This window comes from Branchiostoma belcheri, unplaced genomic scaffold, assembly GCF_001625305.1.
Source record: "Branchiostoma belcheri isolate BF01 breed outbred unplaced genomic scaffold, Haploidv18h27 scaffold12, whole genome shotgun sequence".
NCBI classification, from domain to species: Eukaryota; Metazoa; Chordata; class Leptocardii; order Amphioxiformes; family Branchiostomatidae; genus Branchiostoma; species Branchiostoma belcheri.
The window spans coordinates 3,439,106-3,463,685 of NW_017802602.1; the positions used below are offsets into that span (position 1 = coordinate 3,439,106).

Genomic DNA, 24,580 nt, shown 5'->3' on the forward strand with positions numbered 1-24,580 from the left:
GCTGTTTTTGTTTCAGAGCCATACATGCACGCGAATACCGAAAATACTTTACCTGCAGTAGACCTCTCCCGAAACAACTTCAAGCCTTCTAACAAGGGACTTCAACGGCTCCGTGATGAAAGTTCAAGCAAACCTATCCAGCATCATGGCAGCAAAACATCCGGCCAAAGAAGTCATCCAAGTGCGTCGTCTTTTGCGACGTTGGTGGGAAGCCAGCATGCCAACGAGCCTGATGCGAACATCAAATCCGGGTGTCCTCCGCAGCAAGGCATACATGGACCCAACCAACGCACGGTACTGCCAGGATATCCGGGCAACCCCTACCAGTCTTCAACCTGGCGCCAGCCTGCAGGACTTCACGTGAGGCCTCCGCCCGGACTTCTGATTCAAGCTCACTCGAATCCTAAACCATCAAACGGATCTCACCCCGAAGTTGCCATGCAATTGCAAGGTTCTTATGCTTACGGTCAGCATCCAAACATCCCGTATCGCCACCCCGTCAATCAACAGGTCCCCAATCAGGCGTACCCGCCCCTTCCGCCTGACCGTTTCCAGTCCGCAAGCCCGTACGTACGAGGGAGAGCCCCGAACTCTTACCCCTCAGCCTCACCCGTGTACTACCCACACAACACGACCGCACTCTCTTTATCTGTACAACCCAGACCGATGTGGTCAAACCCCCACTATGCTGAGGCTCCTTCGAAACCGTTCGACAAACCGCTTCAGTCAGGACCGAGGCCGTTGCAGGAGCAACATGCACGTACCGCCACCCAAGCCCCCCTCCCACAGTCATGGTATCCGTCTTCGTCGTTACAGCCGTTGCAGCATTCAGTAAGGCCGGAACTACATGTAGCACGAGGTCGGGGACAGGTAGCGCCAGGAGCACAGTGGCCGTCCCAACCACAGCCAGAGGATTCCCGTATCATACAACCATCGCAAGCGCAGCAGCCTATGGTACCACAACAGCAATCATCAGTGATGCAGTCATTGTCTTTGATGATACGAAATACATTGGAAACACCTTCACCAGCCCCATCCACGACGCAGAAAAGTTCAGTGCCAGAGTCGGAGTACACAACGGCAAAACAGCCTTTGGCAGAACAGACGACTACGTTACATCAACCACAGTCATCATCTTCAGTACCATCACAAGGACCACAGTCACCAACCAGAGTATTGCAGTCACCGTCATTTGTACCATCAATACCATTGTCAGTACCAAAGCAACCATCACCTGGACCACAGTCACCATCATCTATGGCACAGTCCACGGTACAGTCACCATCATCCAAACCACAGTCACCATCACCCATAGTACACTTGCCATCATCTAAACCACAGTCACCATCATCCAAACCACAGTCACCATCATCCATACCACAGTCACCATCATTCGTACCACAGTCACCATCACCCATAGTACAGTCACCATCATTCGTACCACAGTCACCATCATCTGTGGTACAGTCACCATTGCCAGTATCACAGTCACCATCATCCATGCCACAGTTACCATCACCCATAGTACAGTCACCATCATCCATAGTACAGTCACCATCACCCCATGCTACAGTCACCATCATCCGTACCACAGTCACCATCACCCAAGCAACAGTCACCATCATCCATGGGTACAGTCACCATCATCCATGGTACAGTCACCATCACCCAAGCAACAGTCACCATCATCCATGGTACAGTCACCATCATCCATGGTACAGTCACCATCATCCAAACCACAGTCACCATCATCCATACCACAGTCACCATCATTCGTACCACAGTCACCATCACCCATACCACAGTCACCATCATTCGTACCACAGTCACCATCACCCATAGTACAGTCACCATCATTCGTACCACAGTCACCATCATCTGTGGTACAGTCACCATTGCCAGTATCACAGTCACTATCACCCATAGTACAGTCACCATCATCCATGGTACAGTCACCATCATCCATGGTACAGTCACCATCATCCATACCACAGTCACCATCATTCGTACCACAGTCACCATCACCCATAGTACAGTCACCATCATTCGTACCACAGTCACCATCATCTGTGGTACAGTCACCATTGCCAGTATCACAGTCACTATCACCCATGGTACAGTCACCATCATCCATGGTACAGTCACCATCACCCATGCTACAGTCACCATCATCCAAACCACAGTCACCATCATCCAAACCACAGTCACCATCATCCATACCACAGTCACCATCATTCGTACCACAGTCACCATCACCCATAGTACAGTCACCATCATTCGTACCACAGTCACCATCATCTGTGGTACAGTCACCATTGCCAGTATCACAGTCACTATCACCCATAGTACAGTCACCATCATCCATGGTACAGTCACCATCATCCATAGTACAGTCACCATCACCCATGCTACAGTCACCATCACCCAAACCACAGTCACCATCATCCAAACCACAGTCACCATCATCCATACAACAGTCACCATCATACATGCTACAGTCACCATCATCCATGGTACAGTCACCATCATCCATAGTGGTACAGTCACCATTCCTAGAACCGCAGTCTCCATCCTCAGATTCGGCCGACTCAACGTCAGAGGCGGCAGAAATGCCCCTCTTGCTGGCCTTCCTGAACAGCGCTCCTGTACACAAAGCAACCAAGTCAGCAACGCCCAAGCAAGTGCCACAAGACAAACATCAACAGAGTCCTCCTTCCGGAAATAAACCTCAGGGATCTAGCAGTGGAGTCATCAACGATATCGAGGAGTTAAGAAGTCTGTTGCTTGAGGAAAACGCAGAAGATGGTGAAGAGTTTCCAACATCGAGACAGTCCCGTGATGTCGGACCGTGCAACTACAAAAACCCCCAACTCGCCTACTACTGGGACTGCCTGCAGACCACCCTTCCAAGTCCGTTTGACAAGAACCCAGCTTACGACCGGTGGAACACAATGTCATACAACACATACACTGGCATGAGGGAACAACGGGGGCCGACGAAAAGAAGGCAGGCAGGCCACCCAGCAGACAACATGGTACTTAAAAAACGACAGATGAGAAGCTGCTTAGACCAGTTGGCGAACAGACACAGGTGTGAATCAACTGATACGGATGGAGGCAATAGCAGGAATGCTGACGCCCTGAGCAGGGTAAATGGTTGGAGAGCCAGAGAGCCAGTTGTGATGGCCATGCCCAGACAAGGGATGCAAGCAGTCATCAGTCCCCGCGAACTCACATCAAGTCTAGATCTCCAGCCTCTAGAAGGTCCAGCCCTACTGATGGCAAACAGGATTCGTCTAGTACAGGAGAAGCCACTGCGACCTCCTCCACCGCTGATCAAAATCAAACAAACTTAGAGAGTATTTGTTTGTATGAGCCCTTGTATTTTTTTATGAAATACTGGAAGCAATTGCAACCTTCTGGCCACTTTCCATTCAGGTCATGAGGGAATTCGAAGAGTCAGACAAGAATTGTAAAGATATAGAAAAGATTGAAGTCTCACCAAATCCACACGCCATAATATTATTAACATATTACAATGTATCACTGGTAACTTCAAAGTCAAAGGACTTACATGTACTTGAAACAGAAGCAGATACTGATACATGATTGTATAATTGTAAAAACATAAGCAATGATTACGTCGATGAAGGTTAGACATCCAGGTAATATGATACGCCAAAAAACAGTTACTCAAGCAACTGGATATGATTTTGAAAACGTCAGACATTTCAGCTAGTATCCACTAGCTTTCGTCAGTGACTGAGAGACCAGAGGGGAAAGCAGGTTTATGAGCACAACCTACTGATTGATATGCAAATAAAGTGAAGACAAATTTTTGGAAGTCGAAAATTTAGGAACAAAAGTCAGACAAGTCAAGACAAGATGATGCAAATTAGTCTGAAAGCTCCTGTTATGCCGATAAGCAATGATTTGCAATACTTTTTTTACTTCTCAATCTCTACTACCTCAATGTTCCTCAGGGATCAGTTGATGAATATTTAGCAATCTGAATCAGATGGCAAATTTGCTTTCAAGTTTTAGATTTTGTACAAAATTGTAGTTCATCAGGTGTATGGTACTGAATGCAAGTTGACTTATTGGTAATAGGTTGGTGCTAACATTTGTCAAGTGTGGGTGGTTTCTTTGTTCTATCTTGCTGTATATATCATTTAAATATCAAATGGCTACATATACAAAATGTACACTGTACTGTATACTAGGCTTTATATAATGGTCAAGCACACCAATTGTTATTTGAATAGAAAAGGGCCTTAAGGTTTTGGGGTTATACTTTAGAGCAAACTTTTCAAAGCCCTATATTGTGGCACTTGTATATCTGTTTAATATACATCTTTGAATTTTAAATGATCATAACTTTTCTGATCATTGCATCTAAGTGTGCACATTGCACATGTATGACCATGCCATGTTGAGCTTTGTACTCTAAAATCAGAATAATACATTGTAGATTTTATTATTCTGATTCATTTATACTTGAATCAGAAACAGGGTTATGTCACAAACAGGGTAACAAACCATGTAACTCATATTGTCTCAAATGTATATTTGATAATTATCTATTCATTTGTTTTCTTTCGTTAGGGTAGACAAGCTCAGGGACTTAAGGCTAGCTTTACAGTAGAGACCTGATCATAATACTCTCCAAGCAGAGGTTTGGGCTTTGGGTTATTTTTATTGTGTTTTTGGACTGTTTTATCAGGGTTTCTTTTTTGCACTGTAATTTTTATTTCGCCCAACTGTTGGGTGAGAAAAATTCCAGTGCAAAAAAGAAGAAACCCCGATAAAAAAAAGGAAAAGAACAAGCCAAAAATAACCCCAAACCTCTGCTTGGAGAGTAGATCATAAATGAATGATACATAATCACAAAGCAAATAATGGAAAACTTGATTTAATATCAAGTTATATGGTGTATGTATTATCTCAGGGAATAAGAGTTTAATATAATATAGTGTGGAAAAAAGTATTTTATCAGTGTGGAGGGAGAGAAAGGGTTTTGAAAATTTATTTATTCTGGATACGAATATCAATAAACCTTTAAAAAGTACTATCTGATTGTCTTCTATTTGTTCTCATTTGCCTAATTTTTTCTCTTTCTATTTCTTAGGCCATGTTGATTTGATTATATGGATGACATCCTCTGGGAAGCCCAAAACTGATGCGAGCGTGCGAATAAAAAAAAAGTTTTGCAAAAAAAAAAAAAGTTAGCTTTCATTATGAAATCTACGTGGTCATGAAGGTTGAACAAATGACACAGGGTATGGTATGGCGAATAATCCACTCTTCAAATTCATTTCTTTACATTTTCGTCTTTTTCGTTTGGTTTTGACATTCCACGACATTGTTATTGTTTTCCAATATTTTTTGTTCAACTTACAGTATATATTTGCTCATTTTGCAACTGTTTTCTACGATTTACAGCATGGTTGAAAACTTTTTTTTTTGGAAACGGCCGAAAATTGATGCGCGCGTGGATGTCATCCATATAATCAAATCAACATGGCCTTATTGCACAGAAAAATGGCAAGCCAGCGTCAATGACCTTTGACCAAGATCATTGATCACCAGAGGGTCACTGAAGTTCAAAGTTGTGACTACACATGTGTATGCATAATTATACGTCTTAACTACGAGTAATCGTAAAATTAGGTATGACTGGACAATCCCTAGACCAATTAACACATTCCACATCTTTGTCACACTCTGCTATATACACATTGAAACTATGAACTTAATTTAGTAAAGAAATATGAATAATAATTAATATAAGTTAATTATTTATGAATGAACAAATAGCTTACCTCCCAAACTTGTCTTGACTTGTCTTGTCATCTACCGATGAGCATGAAGAGATGGTCGTGTGTTGTGAAGTTCAACTGCAGTGTTTTTCTTGTTGCCATCAAGCGTGAGTTCTTTTTCATCTTTCCACAACAAAAGTTTCTGAGATTCTTGCTGCTTGGTTGTCGGAAGGTTGCATCAGCTGGACTGATAGCTCCCTCCCAGTGGAGCAGTCGCCCGCGGTGCTCGTTGAATGTCTTAAAGATGGCCTCCCAATGTCTCGACTCTTTGCCTGTTTGTTTCTGTTAGGACTTCAATCAACATCAACAGGCAACAACAACAAAAACATGATCCCATGGTTCGTTTTGGTTCAGCTATCATAGGCTGTGTGAGCATTGTGGACATAATTTTTTGGTGTCATTTCTCATTTCATAGTTCTCTTTAATGCTAGTCCACCAGGAGGCATGTACATTTTGTAAGGCGACGTCGAAAAAAAAATGCCAGAAACTGGACAGTACAGCCAGCACCCCAGGGCATGTGCAACGTTTGCGGCCAGCATTTCTGAGCAAAGATTGGATTTATAAGCCACAAGGGCAATAGAACCGTCAATATTTTGGTCTTTGCTTCCACATCTAACAAATGATCCAAATGTTTCTGTTTCAATTTATAACACAGACTTTACAAGAGTGACCGAAGATGAATATGATAGATATACATCACTATCATTGTTTCTTTTGCTTCCACTTCTTATACAAATGTCCCAAATGTTCCAAATGTTTCACCAAAAACAGTTACTCAAGCAACTGGATATGATTTTGGAAACGGTCAGACGTTTCAGCTAGTATCCACTACCTTTCGTCAGTGACTGAGAGACCTGAGGGGAAATGCAGGTTTATAAGCACAACCTATTGATTGATATGCAAATAAAGTGAAGACAATTCCAAATGTTTGTTCACAATGCTCATGACAGCCCATGGCTGGAGTGTGTAAGGTGTGTGTGTGTACTTATGACTGGTCATACCTTTGGGTAATCTTGCCGGCAGAAGCAGACCACGTCGCCCCAGTTCTGCCAGGGCCAGACAGCCGCCGTGCCACGCCTCGTCAGCCTCCTGAAGACTGTGGAAACAGTAATTCAAAATTTCAGTATATAGCTGCAGACCATCGCGAGTAAGAACAACTTTTACAGGCTCTCATTCTTCCCTCAAATCAAGGAGTGGAATGAACTTGAGCCCAGTGTGGCGGAGGCGAAGTCCATCTCCCAGTTCAAGGCAGAGCTGGGATGGGCTTCGCTGCATTGAGCTGCCTCCCTGTCCTTGTACATATGTAAATATGTGTAATACTAGCACCATTGATTTCACTTGTCCTGTCCTTGCACTTGTTTACGTCCACCCCTACCATACCCTTTGTTTGCACACAGTCACTAATCCGCGCAGCTGCTAATAATCCTCTTCTTAGAGGGATGAGCAGTGTCGAAGATGATGATGAGTAGAGGGGATTCATTCCTCAAGCTAACCGATATCTTGCACATGCAGTTGTCCCTCAGTAAGACACCTGGAGCCGCATAGTTCCCGTTTAGAACTTTTATTCAGCCTGTCACACACATTCACTGCGTGCGCAAGATGCCGGTTATTAGCTTGAGGAATGAATCCCCTCTACTATATACAATTCAAAATTTCAAAACATGTGCTACACTCCAGGAATATACAGCCACCAAATAATTGTTTCTATCAGGCTGTATTTTTAGGAGTGTTTAAAAATTCTGGTCTTGTTCTTTGGGAGCCTAAACATATGCTAAAGGAAAAAGAGGTGGGGGAAGACCTAGAGTCACCAACTTGAACAATCTACATTCTGATACAAACCTGCATGACACCAATGAGCTACAAAGGGAGGGCTGTGTTGTGCAGGAGGCTTTCTGGATTGCCTCAAGCAGGAACTCAAAATACAAGTAAGTATACTAAGTATGTAAGTAAGCTAAAACTTTGGAGAAGTTACCTGAAGCAGTCCAGAACCTCTTCCACAACTTGATCAGCCAGTTCCCTTGGCAGACGGCTGGTCACACGACCAACCCTGGGGGAAAAGACAACATGATGTATTCAGTTCAGATTTACCATACATGTACTGTAATTCCTGATTTTTTACTGTACTGTTATGTTCACTGTTTTCACTGTCACTTCTGTGCTGTGAACTTATCATTACAGTTAACAAATAATTCCTGGACTTTCTTTTTTTCTGCACCTGTCGCCACAGTGAATATATAGTTCCGTAAACATGTCCATTTTTCTCAGACCGTGAACTTTTGCTACTGTGAATATAACGTGAATTACAGTAATCTCCAAGCAGATCTTTCGGTGGCTGCAAAGACAGTATGATCGATTCGGCCAAGCTGTATCCATTTGCCACCAAAAGGTAAATGGATGTTCAGTGGCAGATGGATACAATATGGCAATGGAAACAGTTTGGCCATTTTAAATTTTGGTAACACCTTTGGTAACTATGATGTGGAATGTAGACTCTCAACTTTAAGGTTTATTAATTTTATAATTACACATATATATCTCACCCTTTTGCAGCAGACCAGCGTACAATTGTATCTCTGTCCTTCAGGCCTCGGAGGACTTGTTCTGTAAGAACAAAAGACATCTTTAGCTTTAAGAAAAAGAAAAACGAGTGAGTACAATCATGCAAGAAATCAGAGATTTCAGACTTCTGGGGAGTAATTTAGGTTTTCGTGACCTTCAATTGCATCAGTGGAGGGGACTGTATGATGTAATTCAGTCAGGTATGATACTATGGCATCACTTCTAGAGGCACTTGCTGGCTCATCCTCAGAAAGCCCTCCCTACCAATCAACTGTCAAAATCACCTCCCACCCACCATGCAACTAAGTCAATTAGGATAGACAGAGAGACAAACCCACACATATAACAAAGAGAGAATGAAGATAAAATACCGATGACTTCTTCAATCTCATCAGGAACATCATAGTCATCCTCATCTTCCTCATCCTGCATAGCAACCGTTGCCTTGGCAACAGCGCCCTGCCCGCCAACCTGCAGGTTCTCTGCCAGGGACCGGCTACCTCTCTGGTATCTGATGGAGAAACAGCTCATGTTGTGGTAATTTTTCACCAGACATTGAGAGATGCGTGAATTATAGTTTCATCAGGTTGGTAAGACACTGAGTAAAGAGACTCTTTTTACACAACCACATAAAAGACTTGGTTGTGTAAAAAGAGTCTCTAAATAAATACTCATTGAAAGATGAATTATCACAAACAAACTTGACAATGAGACCCTGGTAATGATGTTAAACTTTATTCCAACACAAAATGTACACAGGGATCAAGTTTTCAATGACCACTGACGCCTTTATCATGCTCATTAATGACCAATCACTTCCAAAGGTAAACCCATGAGAGTTACAGTTACAGACCTTATTCACACAAGACTTGACATAATGAGCTGATTAAACGTGCCAGAGAGTGATTGGAAGTGATTGTCATTGAAGACCCAGATGAAGGTGACAGTGGTCATTAAAATTTGATCCCCATGTACTCTTTGTGTTCAAATCAAGTTTGGCATTATAACTATGAGTTACAATCCTGCTCATTAGCAAAATTTTGATGCAATTACTTGTATATATTATATCAGTAATTATTATATTCTCAATCCAATGACAGCATTATCTTAAGAAATAACGCTATTCTAGCTTATCCTCATAAATAATGCAAATGAGGTCCTGATCATGATTATTACCAACACAGATGAACTGTAAGAAACAGAGGCGAGCAGTAAAAACCCTTCTGGTCCCGGGCCGGGGTTCGAACCCACGACCTCCCGGGCACCAGAGCTTCATAACCAGACGCTCTAACCACTCCGCTAAAAGGTCTAGACCCGTTTGCCGGATCAGTTGGTAGCGCCTATATGCTTGAACAACAAACCCCCCACTGTTACAGAACTTCCACCATAATGAAATCCTGACCTCCAGGAAGCCAGCCTGGTCTTGAGAAACGTGAGGCCGATCCTCTGAATCAGCTTGATGGCCAGTTTGCGCAGCAGAGTGTTCTTACTGTCCTCCATCTTCATCGATACCAACTTCTTGAGAACCACAGGCGCTGTGGGGATGGCAATAACATGTCAGGAAAACTAATTTTACCTTTTAATTACACATCTCTGATTCTCTAGATTTCTTGTACGTTTACAGACCAGTTTACAGACACAGTTTTTAAGACAGTCCTTCAAAGTCAGAGTCCATCGACACCTCCTTCATTGCAATTGAGAACTTGGCAGCTGTGAGCCACTGATTGCCCACTGATTGAGCCATTGTACAATCAGTGGGTATTGCTCACTACAGCACATTATATTAAAAAAAAAAAAGACCAATACAGTTGATTTGCCCTACATGTACATAAAGGTATATAGGGCTACGGACCTTAATGCTGGAAATACATCAGGGATACATGTAGGTACAGAAGTCCATACCTGAACAATTTTGACAATTGTGTCCCACACAACACAAGTACTGGAATACTTTTCGGTGGCATGCCGTTTGTGTTACCATACATAGATAGTGCTTCTATACACACCATACTACCAGTATGCTAAGCAGAGAAATCTACATACATGTAAGAGTAGAATCTTACCAAATGTCAGGAGATCCTCTCTTTTCCCATGCTTGAACAACAGAGACTGGAAAAAATGTAAAATGCATAATCTTTATTTCAAATCTGCTTTATTTCAAAACAGCCAGCTTCTGGGCCAAATTCACATCAAGCTCACATTGACATACCCCCAGTAGGGGTTTGAACCTACCAAAGTTTGTAGTACACCGTTCATCTTGTCCATGTCACGTACGTTGGTTGCTGTTGAAAGAAAAAAAACATTGCCAGAAACTAAAACAGGTGTGTCTAATTTATTGCTGCATTTCCATAGTTATTTCCACATGTAGGCACTTCAAGACACTGACAGGAAGTTAGGTCAAAGGTCCTAGAGAGGTCCGAGAAAAGGTTACTTCATTTCCTGTCTTTGATTTTCTGTTATATGCATGTCTGTTGCCTTCAAACATCATGTAGACAGACAATTGTCAAGATGCAGTTTGTATCATAACACGTAGGTGGCGCTTCTAAACAGTCTACTTTACAGTCTATTGCTAAAGAAAGGGTTTTTTGGATGACTCACGGTTAGCCTGTGTGAGGGTGACCAGGGACCAGTCTAGGAAGGCTGGAAGGTGCTGCTTCTGAACATCAGGACGGGTCAGGAACCTGAATAAATAACAAAATATTATTGATAATATTATCTTCATATATAAAAGTCCCCGTGACCACAGTTTTTGTCCTTTCTGTCTAAATAAGAAGAAGAAGATGAATAACAGATTCAGATATCATAAACTGTTTAACCACAATGAAGTGTACAAAGCTCAGAGAAGAGAACAACAATAAATCAAGACAAACACAAACTTTAAGACATTTTCTATGCTAAAATAATCTCTCAGTTGTACTTCTGCATTTTGTAAACCTGTACACTCACTTGGAAATCAGGAAAGCAGCTGCCTCTCTTGCTGTATCAAACACACCTATGTAGGTCTGAAACAAAAGAGCATTGAAATCTGACAAAATGGTCTCTTATGACAGGTGCTGTTGAAGCAAATGTACAATCAGAATGAATGACACAACATGAAAAATTCTTTATACTATAATCTGAGCTCGAAATACTGGGTGCATGTGCACCTCAGTGCACCCAAATTTAGAGCTGTTCTCTGGTCTCTGGTCTCTCCCTCTGGTCTCTCAGTCACTGACGAAAGCTAGTGGATACTAGCTGAAACGTCTGACGTTTTCAAAATCATATCCAGTTGCTTGAGTAACTGTTTTTTGGCACTTAGAGCTGTTCACCTAATTTTTTTCTGTGGGTGCACTGGTGCACCCAAATATTTTTGTAGGTATTTTTGTACATACAGGATACAGGATATTCTTGGCATTAAAAGGTCAGAAAAATGATAAAATCTTTGTTGTAGTACTTGTGTGAGATTTTGAAGTTAGCTCCCATTTCAGATTCAAGCTCAGAAGAGGAGCAATAAGATCTGTAATTAGGTTTTGTTTTATATGGTGCACCCAAAAACTTTTTTGTGCACCCAATTTTTAGGTTGGGTGCACAGAAATGGATTTCTTCTTCTATATTACCCCCAGATAATCCCGCAAGGGGTGCCGTTAGGGGGGGGGGAGGTCAAGGCTAAGGCGTGCAGGCCGCCAGCCCAGCCCGGAACAACTCAACATTGGGAGCCATAACTACCGCGCCGGGTAAGGAGTTCCACTGTGGGATGAAAAAAAGAAAATCTGTATGTGTCAGTGCGTGTGTTTATGGGCCGATATTTGAGTGCATGACTCCCTCGGGTACGCCCCTGTGTGGGCTGCAAAAAACTGCCGATTTGGGTATTAATTGCTACAATGTTATGAACTATTCTTAAAAATGTTGTAAGGCACTCCTCCTCCTTTCGTTTCAAGCCCTGATAATGAATGACAACAAACCTTAGCCACGTCCAGGATCCTGTCCATGACAGGTCTGCGGAACTCGCCGGACTGCGAGCGCAGATTGCTGTCCAGGCGCGACATGTCGAACGGAATCAGCACGATGATGGACAGCCATAGCAGCAGGATGTACCGCGTCTCCCAGGTCTGTAACAAATAGAGGGGGGGTAGTAATGACATTATTACAAGCACACGGATCGAAAATACCACCTGCATATGCACCTAGGACAGGTAAAATTGGAGCTGTGCAGGTATCTCTGACATGTCAAATGGAATAAACACGATGGACAACCACAGCAGCAGGATGTACCGAGTCTCCCAGGTCTGTAACAAATAGAGGGGGGGTAGTAATGACATTACAGCACACGGCTCGAAAATACCACCTGCATATGCACCTAGGACAGGTAAAATTGGAGCTGTGCAGGTATTTTTGACATGTTGAATGGAATAAACAAGGAGGATGGACAACCACAGCAACAGGATGTACCGAGTCTCCCAGGTCTGTAACCAACAGGACACTTTACAGCAGATGTGAGGAAGGCATAACTAAGCATGCCAATGTCTTGTATCAGGCTGTGTTCCAAAATCTCTCACTGTCAGGGACTGCTTGGGCCTCTTTCCTAAGAGTTTGTGGCTACATACACTTATAACTCAAGAGAATCATTACCATACCCAGAGCCAGTCATCACAGAATCCAACACTACGGTAACAGACAGTTCACAGTCTGACAATAACTGGTCCATGTTAGCATATCTATGATACTTAAATCAACAACTTTAAGATGTTCTTAATGCTCTAGAATTAGAGATGTTGGCCATCATGTTTAGAAAGGCCTGACCATTAGCAGGGCTGCTAGAAGTGTACTGTAGTCTGGCTAGGGGCCTAACCAGTGGAAGGGCTGCTAGAAGTATGATGTAGCCAGGCTATTATTCATTCATTTTTATTTATTTACCCAGGGTAAAACATGTCGCTGCAAGGGCGTTTTTCAATGTTCCCTGCGGACATATAAATTTACAAAATATACTTATTAGCTTAAAATAACAAACAGGAAAACAAAGGTACAATGAAGCTTAATTACGAAAATAACATATTGGTAAAGTGTTTCAAAATCATACGGTAAACTAATAACTTATATGAAACAAGCGAATAAAATATAACAAATGAAATAAATAGAGGATAATGGAAATTATAGATGCAGACATGCTATAGCTATGTCAAGATATAATCTCTAAGTAAGTGCTGTACCTCGTGGTCTTCAGGGTCCTGGTTGGTCAGCATTTCAAGAACTGGCTCCAAATCAGCCACCTCGTGGGGTAACTGTCGGACAATCACCTTGTAACCCCTCATCTGTAAAAATAACATACAGCTTTTGACAAATATTTTAAACCGTAAACACAACTGAAAAAGTTATCATGAAAGTTCATCTGTGTTGGTAGTTACATTGTTTAAAGTTAAAACTTTTGGTCCAACACAAAGAAATTCTCTCACCTAGAGCCTTTTCACCTAGAGAGAGAGGTGTGAAGGAAGCCATATACATCAGGGCCCATCACCCTTCATTGAACCGCGACAGGGGCCGACATACTCTACAAGATACCTTTGACCCAGTGTTGACGTCACACTTCAAAGAAGCCACGTGACAAGCGTCACTGGGTCAGTCTACTGAGGAAGACCAGAGTGACTGGTCGAAAGCTCTAGATGAGAGAATTTTTTTGTGTTGGACCAAAAGTTTTAACTTTAAACTGAAAAAGTTGCTGAGCACTGCAAACTACCCTGCAAATACATGTCTGAAAGACGTCGGCTATTCCAATCAATAGTCAAGGGGAGGGCAGCTTATATGTAGAAGCTGGTACCCCCTCTCCGACGATAGAATATCCCAGACGTGCCACGCCCACTATACTCACCTTGGTAACCAGGTACAGGAACTTGAAGGCCAGGTGCATGGCTGCGGGTGGGTGGGTCCTGTCCCTGGCCATCTTCAACAACTGCTCCAAGATAGACTCTGTAGAGACGGAGCAAGAATCAACAAAAGTCAGACATTTTAGACTTCCAGGAATTATTTTAGACTTTCGTAAATTTATTGAAACAACCAAGGAGATTCTAGTGTCACTAACAAATGTGGATGCTACCTGAAACGTCTGACCGTTTTCAAAATCATATCCAGAAGCATGAGCAACTGTTTTTTGGCATAACCAAGGAGATTGTATAACGTTCTTTAATACAGACCAGGATAGAAGCAGTGCAGGGTTGTAGGGTTAAGAGGATCATGCAATCGTAGGCTTCCTAAATCCTACATACATACACGTTAAACTCTGGCTCACGACCAGATTCTGGTAACTTCCACTTCAAGTTCACCCTTTTTTTATGTATCAGAATCAGAAACTTTAGGAAATTTCCAGGAGTGTGTCTAACCTTTTGGCCTGTCATCCTGCCTGCCTCAATTTTCCCCACCCATGTGCTGTCAACCTAATCTGTCAGGGCATAGATACACACAAACTAACAGCTCAGCCACCAAAATCGGTACTAAATTTGTACCTGGAAAAAATCAGGACTTACCAAGATGGGGGTCTATTAGATGAGGCTGCTCCTGGTACTTGTCAACAATAACTGTGGAAGGAAAATCAACAACAACGGTTTCACTAATGTATTTATACAACAATGTTACACAACATGTCACTGTTAATTACCTGTATAAAGAATTGCTAATCAATGAACAATTACCTATAAACAATGGCTAATCAATTAACAATTGATGCATGATTCACATCACAAAACCCTATTCACTTACTTTTTTTACCTAAAAAGTGTCAAGATTGCATTGAAAATTTGCATGTGTATCAGCCATGCTTTCAGAAGGGCCAATCATGACCATAAATATACAGCGCTAGAAATACTGGGTGCATATCCGCACCTAACCTGTGCTGGCCAATGTAAGTACATGGGTATATGCATGTTAGTGAACTGTGCAGGTATTTCTGATGTCTACCCGCACCTAACCTGTACTGGTAAGTACATGTATGTCATACGTGGGTATATGCAGGTTAGTGCAGGTAAAATTGGAACTGTGCAGGTATTTCTGATATCTGCCTGCACCTAACCTGTACTGGCCCATGTAAGTATGTCGTATGTGGGTATATGCTGGTTAGTGCAGGTAAATTGGAGCAGACTGCAGGTATTACTGATGTCTACCTGCACTGGCCCATGTAACGTTATTGGGTTTAAACAACATGTACATTTGTATGTTGATTTACTTATTAGCCTAGATTCCAGCGTTGTTAGCTTTTGTCCCTGTCCTGTGGCCGGGTAGCGGATCTTGGGGAGTGGACTAAAGCTAACAAGGCTGGACTCTAGGTTAATATTTACTGTTCCCTATGAAGCATGTAACGTTACAAGAAAATTTCTTATATTAATGGCAATTATGCTTTCTGAAAAAAAAATTCATACAAACCATACTTCTCAAACTCTGAGTGGTGCAGGTAGAATTTGTCTGGTGCAGGTTATTTTCAACGTTACCTGCTGAAAAAGCATAATTCGAGCCCTGAATAAATAACAGTACTCACAGGTGAACCGTTCCAGTGCCATCTCCATTGGGATGAGGTCCCCGGCCACATTCGGGATGGAGTTTATGAGCCCCACGACTTCTCCCGCCTCTTCAAAATACTCCAGACTGCCTCCCTTGGTGACTGCATCCCCTTGGTCGCCGTAGTTAGCCTCGGCGTAGGCATGCATGCCAAGGTTTGGCGATATTTCTCGGTCTTGCTCCTTACCTTTTGACAAATCCGCCGCCATTTTCGTAGGAATGTTTCACTGTGAATCAAGGTAGGCTCCCCCCGAGTTGCATCACCATCAAAAACATCATCATTAAATATCTTTCCATGAGTCTAAAAATCAAATCTATTTCATATTTACGATTAATAAAGTATGATTTCAATAGAATATATGACAGAAGATTATTTAATGGAAACAATTTTACGGTTGTACAAAAAACTGTTCAGATTTCACACCCCTATGCTGGTTCGTCTGGATGGCTTGATCCAGATGAGTCAATCCCAGAAATAAAACTGATGAACTCCTCAAATATAATGTTGGAGAATTCGTTAACCTGAACTATCATCATCGATATAATAAGTGGTATGAGATCATGGTTTACGATAAAAATGAGTAAGCCTATTTTCATGTTTTAGGGTTTGTTATTTTTACAAACGCGTTTGCACTTCAAAAGCCCCTTTGTACAAATGGTTTCTTCCAAAAAGCAAGTAGGTTTCGGCTACAGAACGTAACGTTGTGACAAGGTATTCCACGAACTTTGTGATGTTTTAGGTACGTTTTAAGTTATTCTGATGCATAAGTCTTGTTTTTATCACCGTATGCCGTCCGTGAATCTGCTGGTTGAACTATTTGTAAACGTATTTAATGCAGCGCTTCCACATCTAACTTTCGCCCCTCCCTAAAATCTCCAAGCAGATCCTATATTTAACGGTTATATAATTTTGACCAGAGGACAGTTTGGTGCCTAATGGTCAGTCCTTGGCCATGTGTGAAATCTCTGAGGGGAGCAAGCCAGCTTGCCAAATTCATGACAAATACAATGTTTCCTCAATCCAAGGAGGTTTAATATATAATCTCCTTGCTCAGTCTGACTCATTTTGTTGTTTACAATTATATTTATTTAATGTTACTTATATAATATGAGCAATTAATCCCTGTTTTTGTTCACATCAACTTTTGGTAATATGCAAATTATTGGTAGGCAAACCACCCAACTGCAAGTACCACCAGGTTTTTGCCTACCACTTCCTGGCTGTGACATGTGGTGATCACTTATTTATCTGCTCCTAGTTGCGATGGCAGCAAGTTTATTATAATAGCTAGCCAAATGAAAATGTTTCCTCTGATTCCTGTTCTTCCCCATACAGCTCCTACTGTCAAGTTGAAGTGCAGACCATGAAGGTGTTCCTGCCACGCTGCTGTCTCCCTGCCAAAAGCGGCTGGCTTGTCGGCTGGCAAGACCTGGACCAAAAGATCGTCTGCGTGTTTTCCGTGTTACACCCTACCCAGGGGTTGAAAACATCTGAAGTTCAAACCTTACTCCAGTCTAAACTGCACACAGGGACGTACAAACTTGGAATCCTCGGCAAATGGGTTAATAGTACTGCAAAGGACTCTGTTGGGGACGTTCCAAGTAATTCTATATCCAACCTGTTACAAGATTGCTGGGTTGAAATGACTAAAGAGGATACTGATATACCCCACGTAGACCCTCAAGGTAGTTGGAACAACCACCTGACCCAAAGTGAGCCTCAAATACTGATCATCTATGACCAAGCACACATTTTGAAGTCAGACTTCAAAGTGGTGAGCAACCAATCAGATGGTGATTCAGTTAATTCTGCTGAACAATCAGATTTCGATGTGGCATTTTCAGCCCTAAGGTTTCACCGACAGTTTTTTGAAAAAGAGTGGGGGCTGCGACTGACGCATAGTACGTCAATCAGCAACAAACGCGTCAGTGTGACATCATGCATTCTCACACCAGTATGGACGTTACTGTGTCTTATACAACTGGCCACAAGAACAACTTTCAGAATATGCAGGAGAAGCTGTTTTTCCAGGTAATGTTTTCACACAGTTGTTACTGACTTTCTACGTAGTATATTTTGTGAAAACTACCAGTGCAATTTCAGGGCAGCAAAACTGTATCAGGTCCTGCATCTTCTCAGTTTCTGCATTCATACTCTAAGTAAGACTTTTACATAGAAGAAGAACTTTATTGCACAGCAGTTGTACATGGCATAATGTATGGCAAAGTACAAACAACAAAAAAACAATAAAATGAATGTGTTCAATAAGACCTAATGTAGAATAAAACATAATTATATACTTACACTTAACTGTTGACTGAGTTGTCCTTTCTAAGTACTGTATATTTCATGTTTCTTTCATTTACAATTTGTCATTAATTAAGTATTTTGAATACATCTGGATTTCAGAGTTTGTCAGAATGAACTGATGTGCTCCGTGCTACAGTACCCCACAATCAGCAGCCAAGTGGCCCTGCGAATCAGACATCTCAATGCAGTCTGCATCCATGGTGAGGCCAGCGAAGGCAAGGAAAGTTCTCACTGCAATGACCAGCAGTACAGGTAATCTTGTTTTAAGTGTGTTTGTTTCCAAAAATAATTTCACAATTGGGATTGTGTTCTCGCCGCAAAAGCACCACCTACATCAGCTACATATAGTGGCTCTCTAGTCAGAAGCTCTGAGAAAGGTGTCTGATAGACATTGAAACGTAAGCAAGGTAGGAAAAATATCTGGTTATGTATAAGAAAATTCCAATATCCTGTAAAGCCTTCACAGTATGTCTGTTTAATATAGAGGCCGTGTCTGCGACCATGCCCTGTCCTTGGTGCTGGACGTCTTCCTGGGTGTTGCTGTGTTCCTTTTCCTCTCCAAAGGAAACTACACCAAGAAACTCGCTACCAACCTCATTCCTTTTGCCGATGTAAGTTCCTTCGTTCTTGTCTACTAGTAATTACCTCGTGTACAGAGGTTTTGCTGTTGTTATTTGTATATAGTAGAGCCACATGAAATGGGGACGAAATGGTGCAACCAAAGACTGACAGGAGGGTCAAATTGGAAGTCAAAATGTTTTTTTTCTGGGAGTATTGCATTTGGATGAATATACCCAGAATCAGCAAGAAATTCACAATAATGAATGAAACAAGAAATGACCAACTCTGAATAATTCATACTGTTGCAAAATCCTTCGTTCTTGTCTAATTACCTCGACATGTACAGAGGTTTTGCTTTTAGAGTTGTTTTAGTGTTTACTTGTATGTGTCTAGTTATCTGTATACAGTAGAGCTGAGTGCTGAGCTGGGGAGGAAACTCAGAAAGTCCATGATACAGTACTGGTGGAGGATTGTATACACAAAAGCATCAAGAAATTCACAATAATAAATAAAGCAAGAAATCACCAATAACTCTGAATACTTCATAATGTTGCAAAATCTTTCATTTCCTGTTCATGTACTTTTCCTTATACAAATGTAGTTATGATTATTGGTTGTTCTTCCCACAGTATGTTGCTACTGAGTTACAAGACTTGCTACACTGGCTGATGGGGGCTCCGGCTGGTCTGAAACTCAACCGGCCTCTGGACGAGTTTCTGGGACGTTTCTTCCTGTACCACATCCAGCTTTGGATAGGTCAGTCTGCTGGGAAAGGCCAGATCTAGACCAATTGATTTTTTGCTTTTCGGCATTTTAAACAAACAAGAATTTCACTTGGGTCTGAACTGCTTGCCATGCTTGCCGTGGCAGCATTGGGATTTGCATTAACTGGTAGCAGAAATCACGAACTGAAAGGTTGCATCATAAGGTTTAGATTTTAATGTTCCCTAACACCAGGAAAGGGGTTCATGTGTAAGTGTAAGTGTTTGTGTTTCTTGAATATATCTCTCTAAAAACTGTTGTATTTCAGCATTATTGGTGTCATAAATTTGTCTTCTTGTTTTCTAAACATATAACTGTCGGTGTCTTATATTAGTTATAAGCCTATATGGGCTGGGCAACGTATGGTCGCAATGACACGTTATTCCTATATAATACATAAATTCCCATGAACAATATTCCTATACATGAACTAAATCAATACTGAACCATCTGTGTTTTCTGCAGGTTACCTGTACATCTTGCGGCCGTACCTGGAGCTGATCACGTGGTGCATCGGTCTGTCTGGCTGCCTGGGCCTGTCTGTGTTGTTAGCTCTGGCCTCGGACACCCTGTCCATGCTCACCTTCCATATCTACTGCTTCTATGTATATGCAGCCAGGTAATCAAGTTTATTCAAGTTTATTTCATAAAAAACACATAGCAGCATAGGCTGAATTGCTGTGTTTCTGTACAAATTGTCGTTTTAAAAGTTCGAACTGCTCTTGATATACATTACATACACATTGAACACATCTAGAAAGATGATTCGTAAAAACGGACTATTTAGCTATATACAAAATATCAACATTCATTGTCAGAAGGTAAGTCTGTATATTCCTTAAGTCTCCATGTTTCAACCAGCTATTACTTCCAGGTATGGAAGTATTGTTTTGGGTGGCTTACTTTAAGGTTTTTTGTCTCTGCTGGTCCTTTGATCGTATGGTGATACTTGATGCTTTATTGGGATATCCATTAGTTGCACAAATTTTTGTGACAAAAATGTACTACTACGTGTATATGGCTGTAAATGTCAATATCAGAGATCCTCCAGAATGGTCTTTTTGCTGTCCTGGGATTTCATTGGATGCCTTTAAGCCTCCTAGAAGTCTCTTATTTTTGTATGTTTGTCTTTTTCACTATCTTTGACCTACATTGTAGTCTGGTTACTAAACCTATTATAGCTTCTGAGCTACTAAATTGTCCCACTCTTTATTCCAAACACACACCCAGGTTGTACAGGCTTCAGCTGTATGGGCTTGGTTCACTCTGGAGGCTATTCAGGGGGAAAAAGTGGAACCCACTGAGACAGAGAGTGGACTCCTGTCAGTACAACGTCGATCAGGTCAGTGTTGAAGTGATGAAGGTCGACAGACAAAATTAGACATTATTTGCTCTGTTTCTTCTTCTGTTCCAAACAAAAACTGTCAATGACCTGGACCAGACGTCTGTCACCATGGTAACTGGTGCTGTAGCAGACACCCTGCAGTGTTGGATTACATTATGTTGCAAGTTGCAAGACAGAGTTGGAGAGGTCACCATATATATATGAAATTGTGTTTGAGCAAGGAGGTTAAAGAGTAAGAATGAACAAAGCAGTAGTTTGTTAGGCTAGTGCATTTTGCTTTGAAAATGTTACCTTTCTACATGTAGTTAGTATTACTACTATTCTGTTTTATATTGTGCTACTTTTTTGTCAAACCTGTTTGTGATTTTGTTTGTTAGCTGTTCCTGGGCACTTTGCTGTTCACCATCCTGCTGTTCCTGCTGCCCACAACAGCTCTGTACTACGTCGTCTTCACTGCAGTAAGTTTGAAAGTGAAAAAAAAAAGTTAAAGTGATCTTGAACCAGTTCAGCTCACTGAAGAGCTAATCTTCCACTGGTCATGACAGAGAAGACAGACGTTATGTACAGTATTTACAGGTTCATTGTACCGGGGAAATTCCCCTAGCTCTTTTCGACAAGCACAATGAACATTGGACCACGGCTTAACGTCCCGTCCTAAGGATTGCGACCCTAAACAGTAGCGTGCATGTCGGGTGAGCAACATCAGCCGGGATTCAAACTCCCAACCTCTTAGTCCAGAGACAGGATTGCTAACTACTGGACTACACATGCTACAAGCACAAAAGGAGTACTTAATTACAATATTTGTCATACCTTTTCATCAGTTATTGAAGGCATAAGATCTACAAGTTATTAAATTACTAAACTATCACAACACTATATTCAGGATTTCTACATGAAGGTTATGTAGGAGGCACTTTTGCGGGGAGAAAACAATCCCAAATGTGGCTGAGCTTGGGATTGTGTAAAAGAAAACTTCTATATCCTATACTTTACCAACGTGGTGAAACTATTTTCTGAAAACTGTACATGTTGTTTTCCTCTGTGTATGAACAGTTCCGAATGGCAGTGCTGACGCTACAGGGAGCGCTGACCAAGGTGATCACTACTATCAGCAGTTTTCCTCTCTTCTCAGTCTTACTGCAACTCTGCAATGGGGAAAGTATGGCAGGTAAGGCATGTGTATGTACAGTAAGTCATTATTATGTAGTTATTAAGTGGTAAAAGAAAATGTAGCATTTTTGAGGTTTGTTGCTGTAAGATACTCCATTTACAGCTGTCAAACTGCTTATGTCTTACTGCAGGTGGGATAACATTCCAGGTGCTGCCCCAGGTGGCAGGAAGACCCTTGTGCTTGTCTGTGCAGGTATGCAGGATAGATTAAGACAACACTTTTAACATAGTTTTGTTCTTTTTTTGTATTCTCTATAACAATACCTGGTATTAGTTCCAAGTTCCATATAATTGTTTCCAAGCTTCTAACCCTCTGAAGACAGGAAACAACAGACGATAAACCGGACAGTGAGTGTGTGTGAGTGAAGCCTAAAAAGGAATACAAGCTAATATTGCAAGGTGGTTGATAAAAATGTAATAATTACCTTTTCATAAACCACCTTGCCATATCATTATAGCTTGTATGGTATTTTTTTAGAAAATTTTCAAACTTCTCAGTACAATACTGTGAAGTGTTTCAAGTTTGTTCATGTGTATACAATGTTCTGTCTTCCATTCTGTTACTGCAAACTAATACATGTACTTGTGATTTTCAAAATTTGTGTGTTGGAAAGTAAACGAACTGAATCGTTGTCATGGTTACAGGTTGTTCCTGTTACCATAGCGACCGTGCTGGAGAGACACAGTCTGCAGCAGACGACACAAGACGAACTGACATCCTGGAGCATGCTGGGAACAAAGCTGCTGACGGGAGATCTCATTTATCCCTGGGGGGGAAACAGGCCATAGAGAAAAAGTCTCATCTAGTGCAAATCAAGTTGTCATAGGTTCCATGACAATCAAGAGAATGCAGATTCTGCAATGAGATAAAAAAACAAAGAAGTACATTAGAGAGCCAAAACATGGCTGTTGACATGTGGCCTAAGCAAACTACTCTCCAAGCAGAGGTTGTGGGGGAATGATCATTAGCTTTTTAAATATGGCCATTTTTTTTTTGTCCCTGACCCCCCACCAACGGTGGCTGGCGACCTTCTCTGGCTAATGGATACTTTTTGCCACCGAAAGGGATATGCTGGAGATTAAAGCAAACAGCTTGGTGGAAGTGTGGGCATTCAGACAGTTTGCTACAACCATAGACTTGGAAATGTGCCTGTTCCTACTGAGAGTTAGCCTGGGTTCCATCCTGGTTAGTTTACGTCCGCTCCTACAGTAGCGACTGTAGGAGCGGACGTAAACTAACCAGGATGGAACCCAGGCTAACTGAGAGTCAGATGAGAGTAATAACACAGAAGTGCTGCTTTTGTAAACTTTGTTTGAATGATAGGGCTGACCTACATTGACATCTCTGTTGTGTGTGCTTTCAATAATAAACAGTATGAGTTAACACCACATGTATGTTCTCTGTTTGGACTAAATTTTTTTTTCTTTTTTTTTTACTTTCTGAACAACAAGTTGTGTATGTATAGGCTTGAATGCTTACCATGATTTTGAGGCTGAGGCAGAATTGCAGTGGAAAAAAATTCAAGCAAGCACCGAAATTCTGCATGCATCTTGGCATTAAGAATGCTCTTATTTTCTAAGAATTTCCCTGTCCTTGGTACTGAAAAGGACTCCATGTAAGGAGACCTTGAATATGTATCTTTGACATGTTCAAAATAGAAGAAATTGGAGACTTCAGTCTTTCAGGAGGTATTTAGGGTTTTTATGACCTTGAAGTTGACCTCTGGCATCAAGAACAGGTAAGTTTAGGTGTGGTCACTAAGACACAACTTCCACAAGGGTCATGACTCCACCATTTTCGACATTAAGACAATTATAATAACCTAAAATGTGATGATGGTCCATTGATAACATCATGATACTCAAATCTTCAAATCCAGAAAATGGGAATTTGAACCATCGAAAATCACTTGACAATACATATAACGTTAACATGTCTTGCCTTTAGTCATAACGTTATGCAAGCAGTGATTTCTTAGCCTCCGTGAACTATGGAACTGGGGGTTTGGTGGTCTTCGGCTGTTTTCTGATCAGCCCAGTTCTATTCAATCAGGCTGGCTATGTTGTCTATATTCAATCAGAAAATAGCACATAAAAGCTCCTGAAGACCCCCAAAACCCCTAGTTTTGGCATGCTATGGAGGCTAGTGATTTCTATGGTGTTTGAATGTTTCATCGTTATAAGCCATACTATTACATCTTGCATCACTTTATAGTTCAATAAGAGTGTAATTCTTATTACAATCCGAAATTTTCAAAATTCGCGGATCCGTAACGTTATTTACTCGTAGTTTCCACCGAGTAAACAAAAACATGCAGTAGAAACAAGACTGTCAATGAAAACATACATTGCTGTGGCGACGGTGGCTGCTGTTAGGGTTATTGTTTGCATGGCACTGCCATCATTTCATGATTTTGAAGAAGACTTTGCTGTTAAGTAAACAGATACAGTGCACTCCTCCCCTGAGTGTATAGTGAACAAGCCCCGGGGTCACAGAAAGCATGGAGGTAGAAAAAAGCATCCGGGGGGGGG

At 41.6% G+C, this 24,580-nt stretch overlaps 3 protein-coding genes across 3 annotated transcripts in view; 1 reads left to right on the top strand and 2 right to left on the bottom strand.

Annotated features, from left to right (window-relative positions):
- LOC109462858 (tubulin-specific chaperone D-like) overlaps positions 1-12,462 on the bottom strand; it is a 140,873-nt gene extending 128,411 nt beyond the window's left edge. Inside the window, 10 exon segments of the mRNA XM_019759496.1 lie at positions 6,821-6,915; positions 7,792-7,866; positions 8,360-8,420; positions 8,750-8,889; positions 9,781-9,913; positions 10,442-10,487; positions 10,611-10,660; positions 10,977-11,059; positions 11,325-11,380; positions 12,320-12,462. Coding sequence (XP_019615055.1) covers positions 6,821-6,915; positions 7,792-7,866; positions 8,360-8,420; positions 8,750-8,889; positions 9,781-9,913; positions 10,442-10,487; positions 10,611-10,660; positions 10,977-11,059; positions 11,325-11,380; positions 12,320-12,403 — 823 coding nt within the window. The 5' untranslated portion in view covers positions 12,404-12,462.
- LOC109462685 (tubulin-specific chaperone D-like) lies at positions 12,415-16,111 on the bottom strand. The gene is made up of 6 exons (XM_019759246.1): positions 15,877-16,111; positions 14,873-14,923; positions 14,221-14,318; positions 13,565-13,666; positions 12,582-12,643; positions 12,415-12,466 (listed from the first exon to the last, which is right to left on the bottom strand). Exons 1-6 carry the CDS (start codon positions 16,103-16,105, stop codon positions 12,415-12,417), a joined length of 594 nt encoding a protein of 197 aa, XP_019614805.1. The 5' UTR covers positions 16,106-16,111.
- Positions 16,112-16,356: 245 nt separating this feature from the next.
- LOC109462881 (phosphatidylinositol N-acetylglucosaminyltransferase subunit Q-like) lies at positions 16,357-23,037 on the top strand. Its single transcript, XM_019759519.1, has 11 exons — positions 16,357-16,447; positions 17,233-17,928; positions 18,307-18,459; positions 18,692-18,818; positions 19,398-19,524; positions 19,996-20,149; positions 20,761-20,872; positions 21,253-21,333; positions 21,932-22,046; positions 22,180-22,241; positions 22,694-23,037. Exons 2-11 carry the CDS (start codon positions 17,261-17,263, stop codon positions 22,835-22,837), a joined length of 1,743 nt encoding a protein of 580 aa, XP_019615078.1. The 5' UTR covers positions 16,357-16,447; positions 17,233-17,260; the 3' UTR covers positions 22,838-23,037.
- Positions 23,038-24,580: the final 1,543 nt, after the last annotated feature.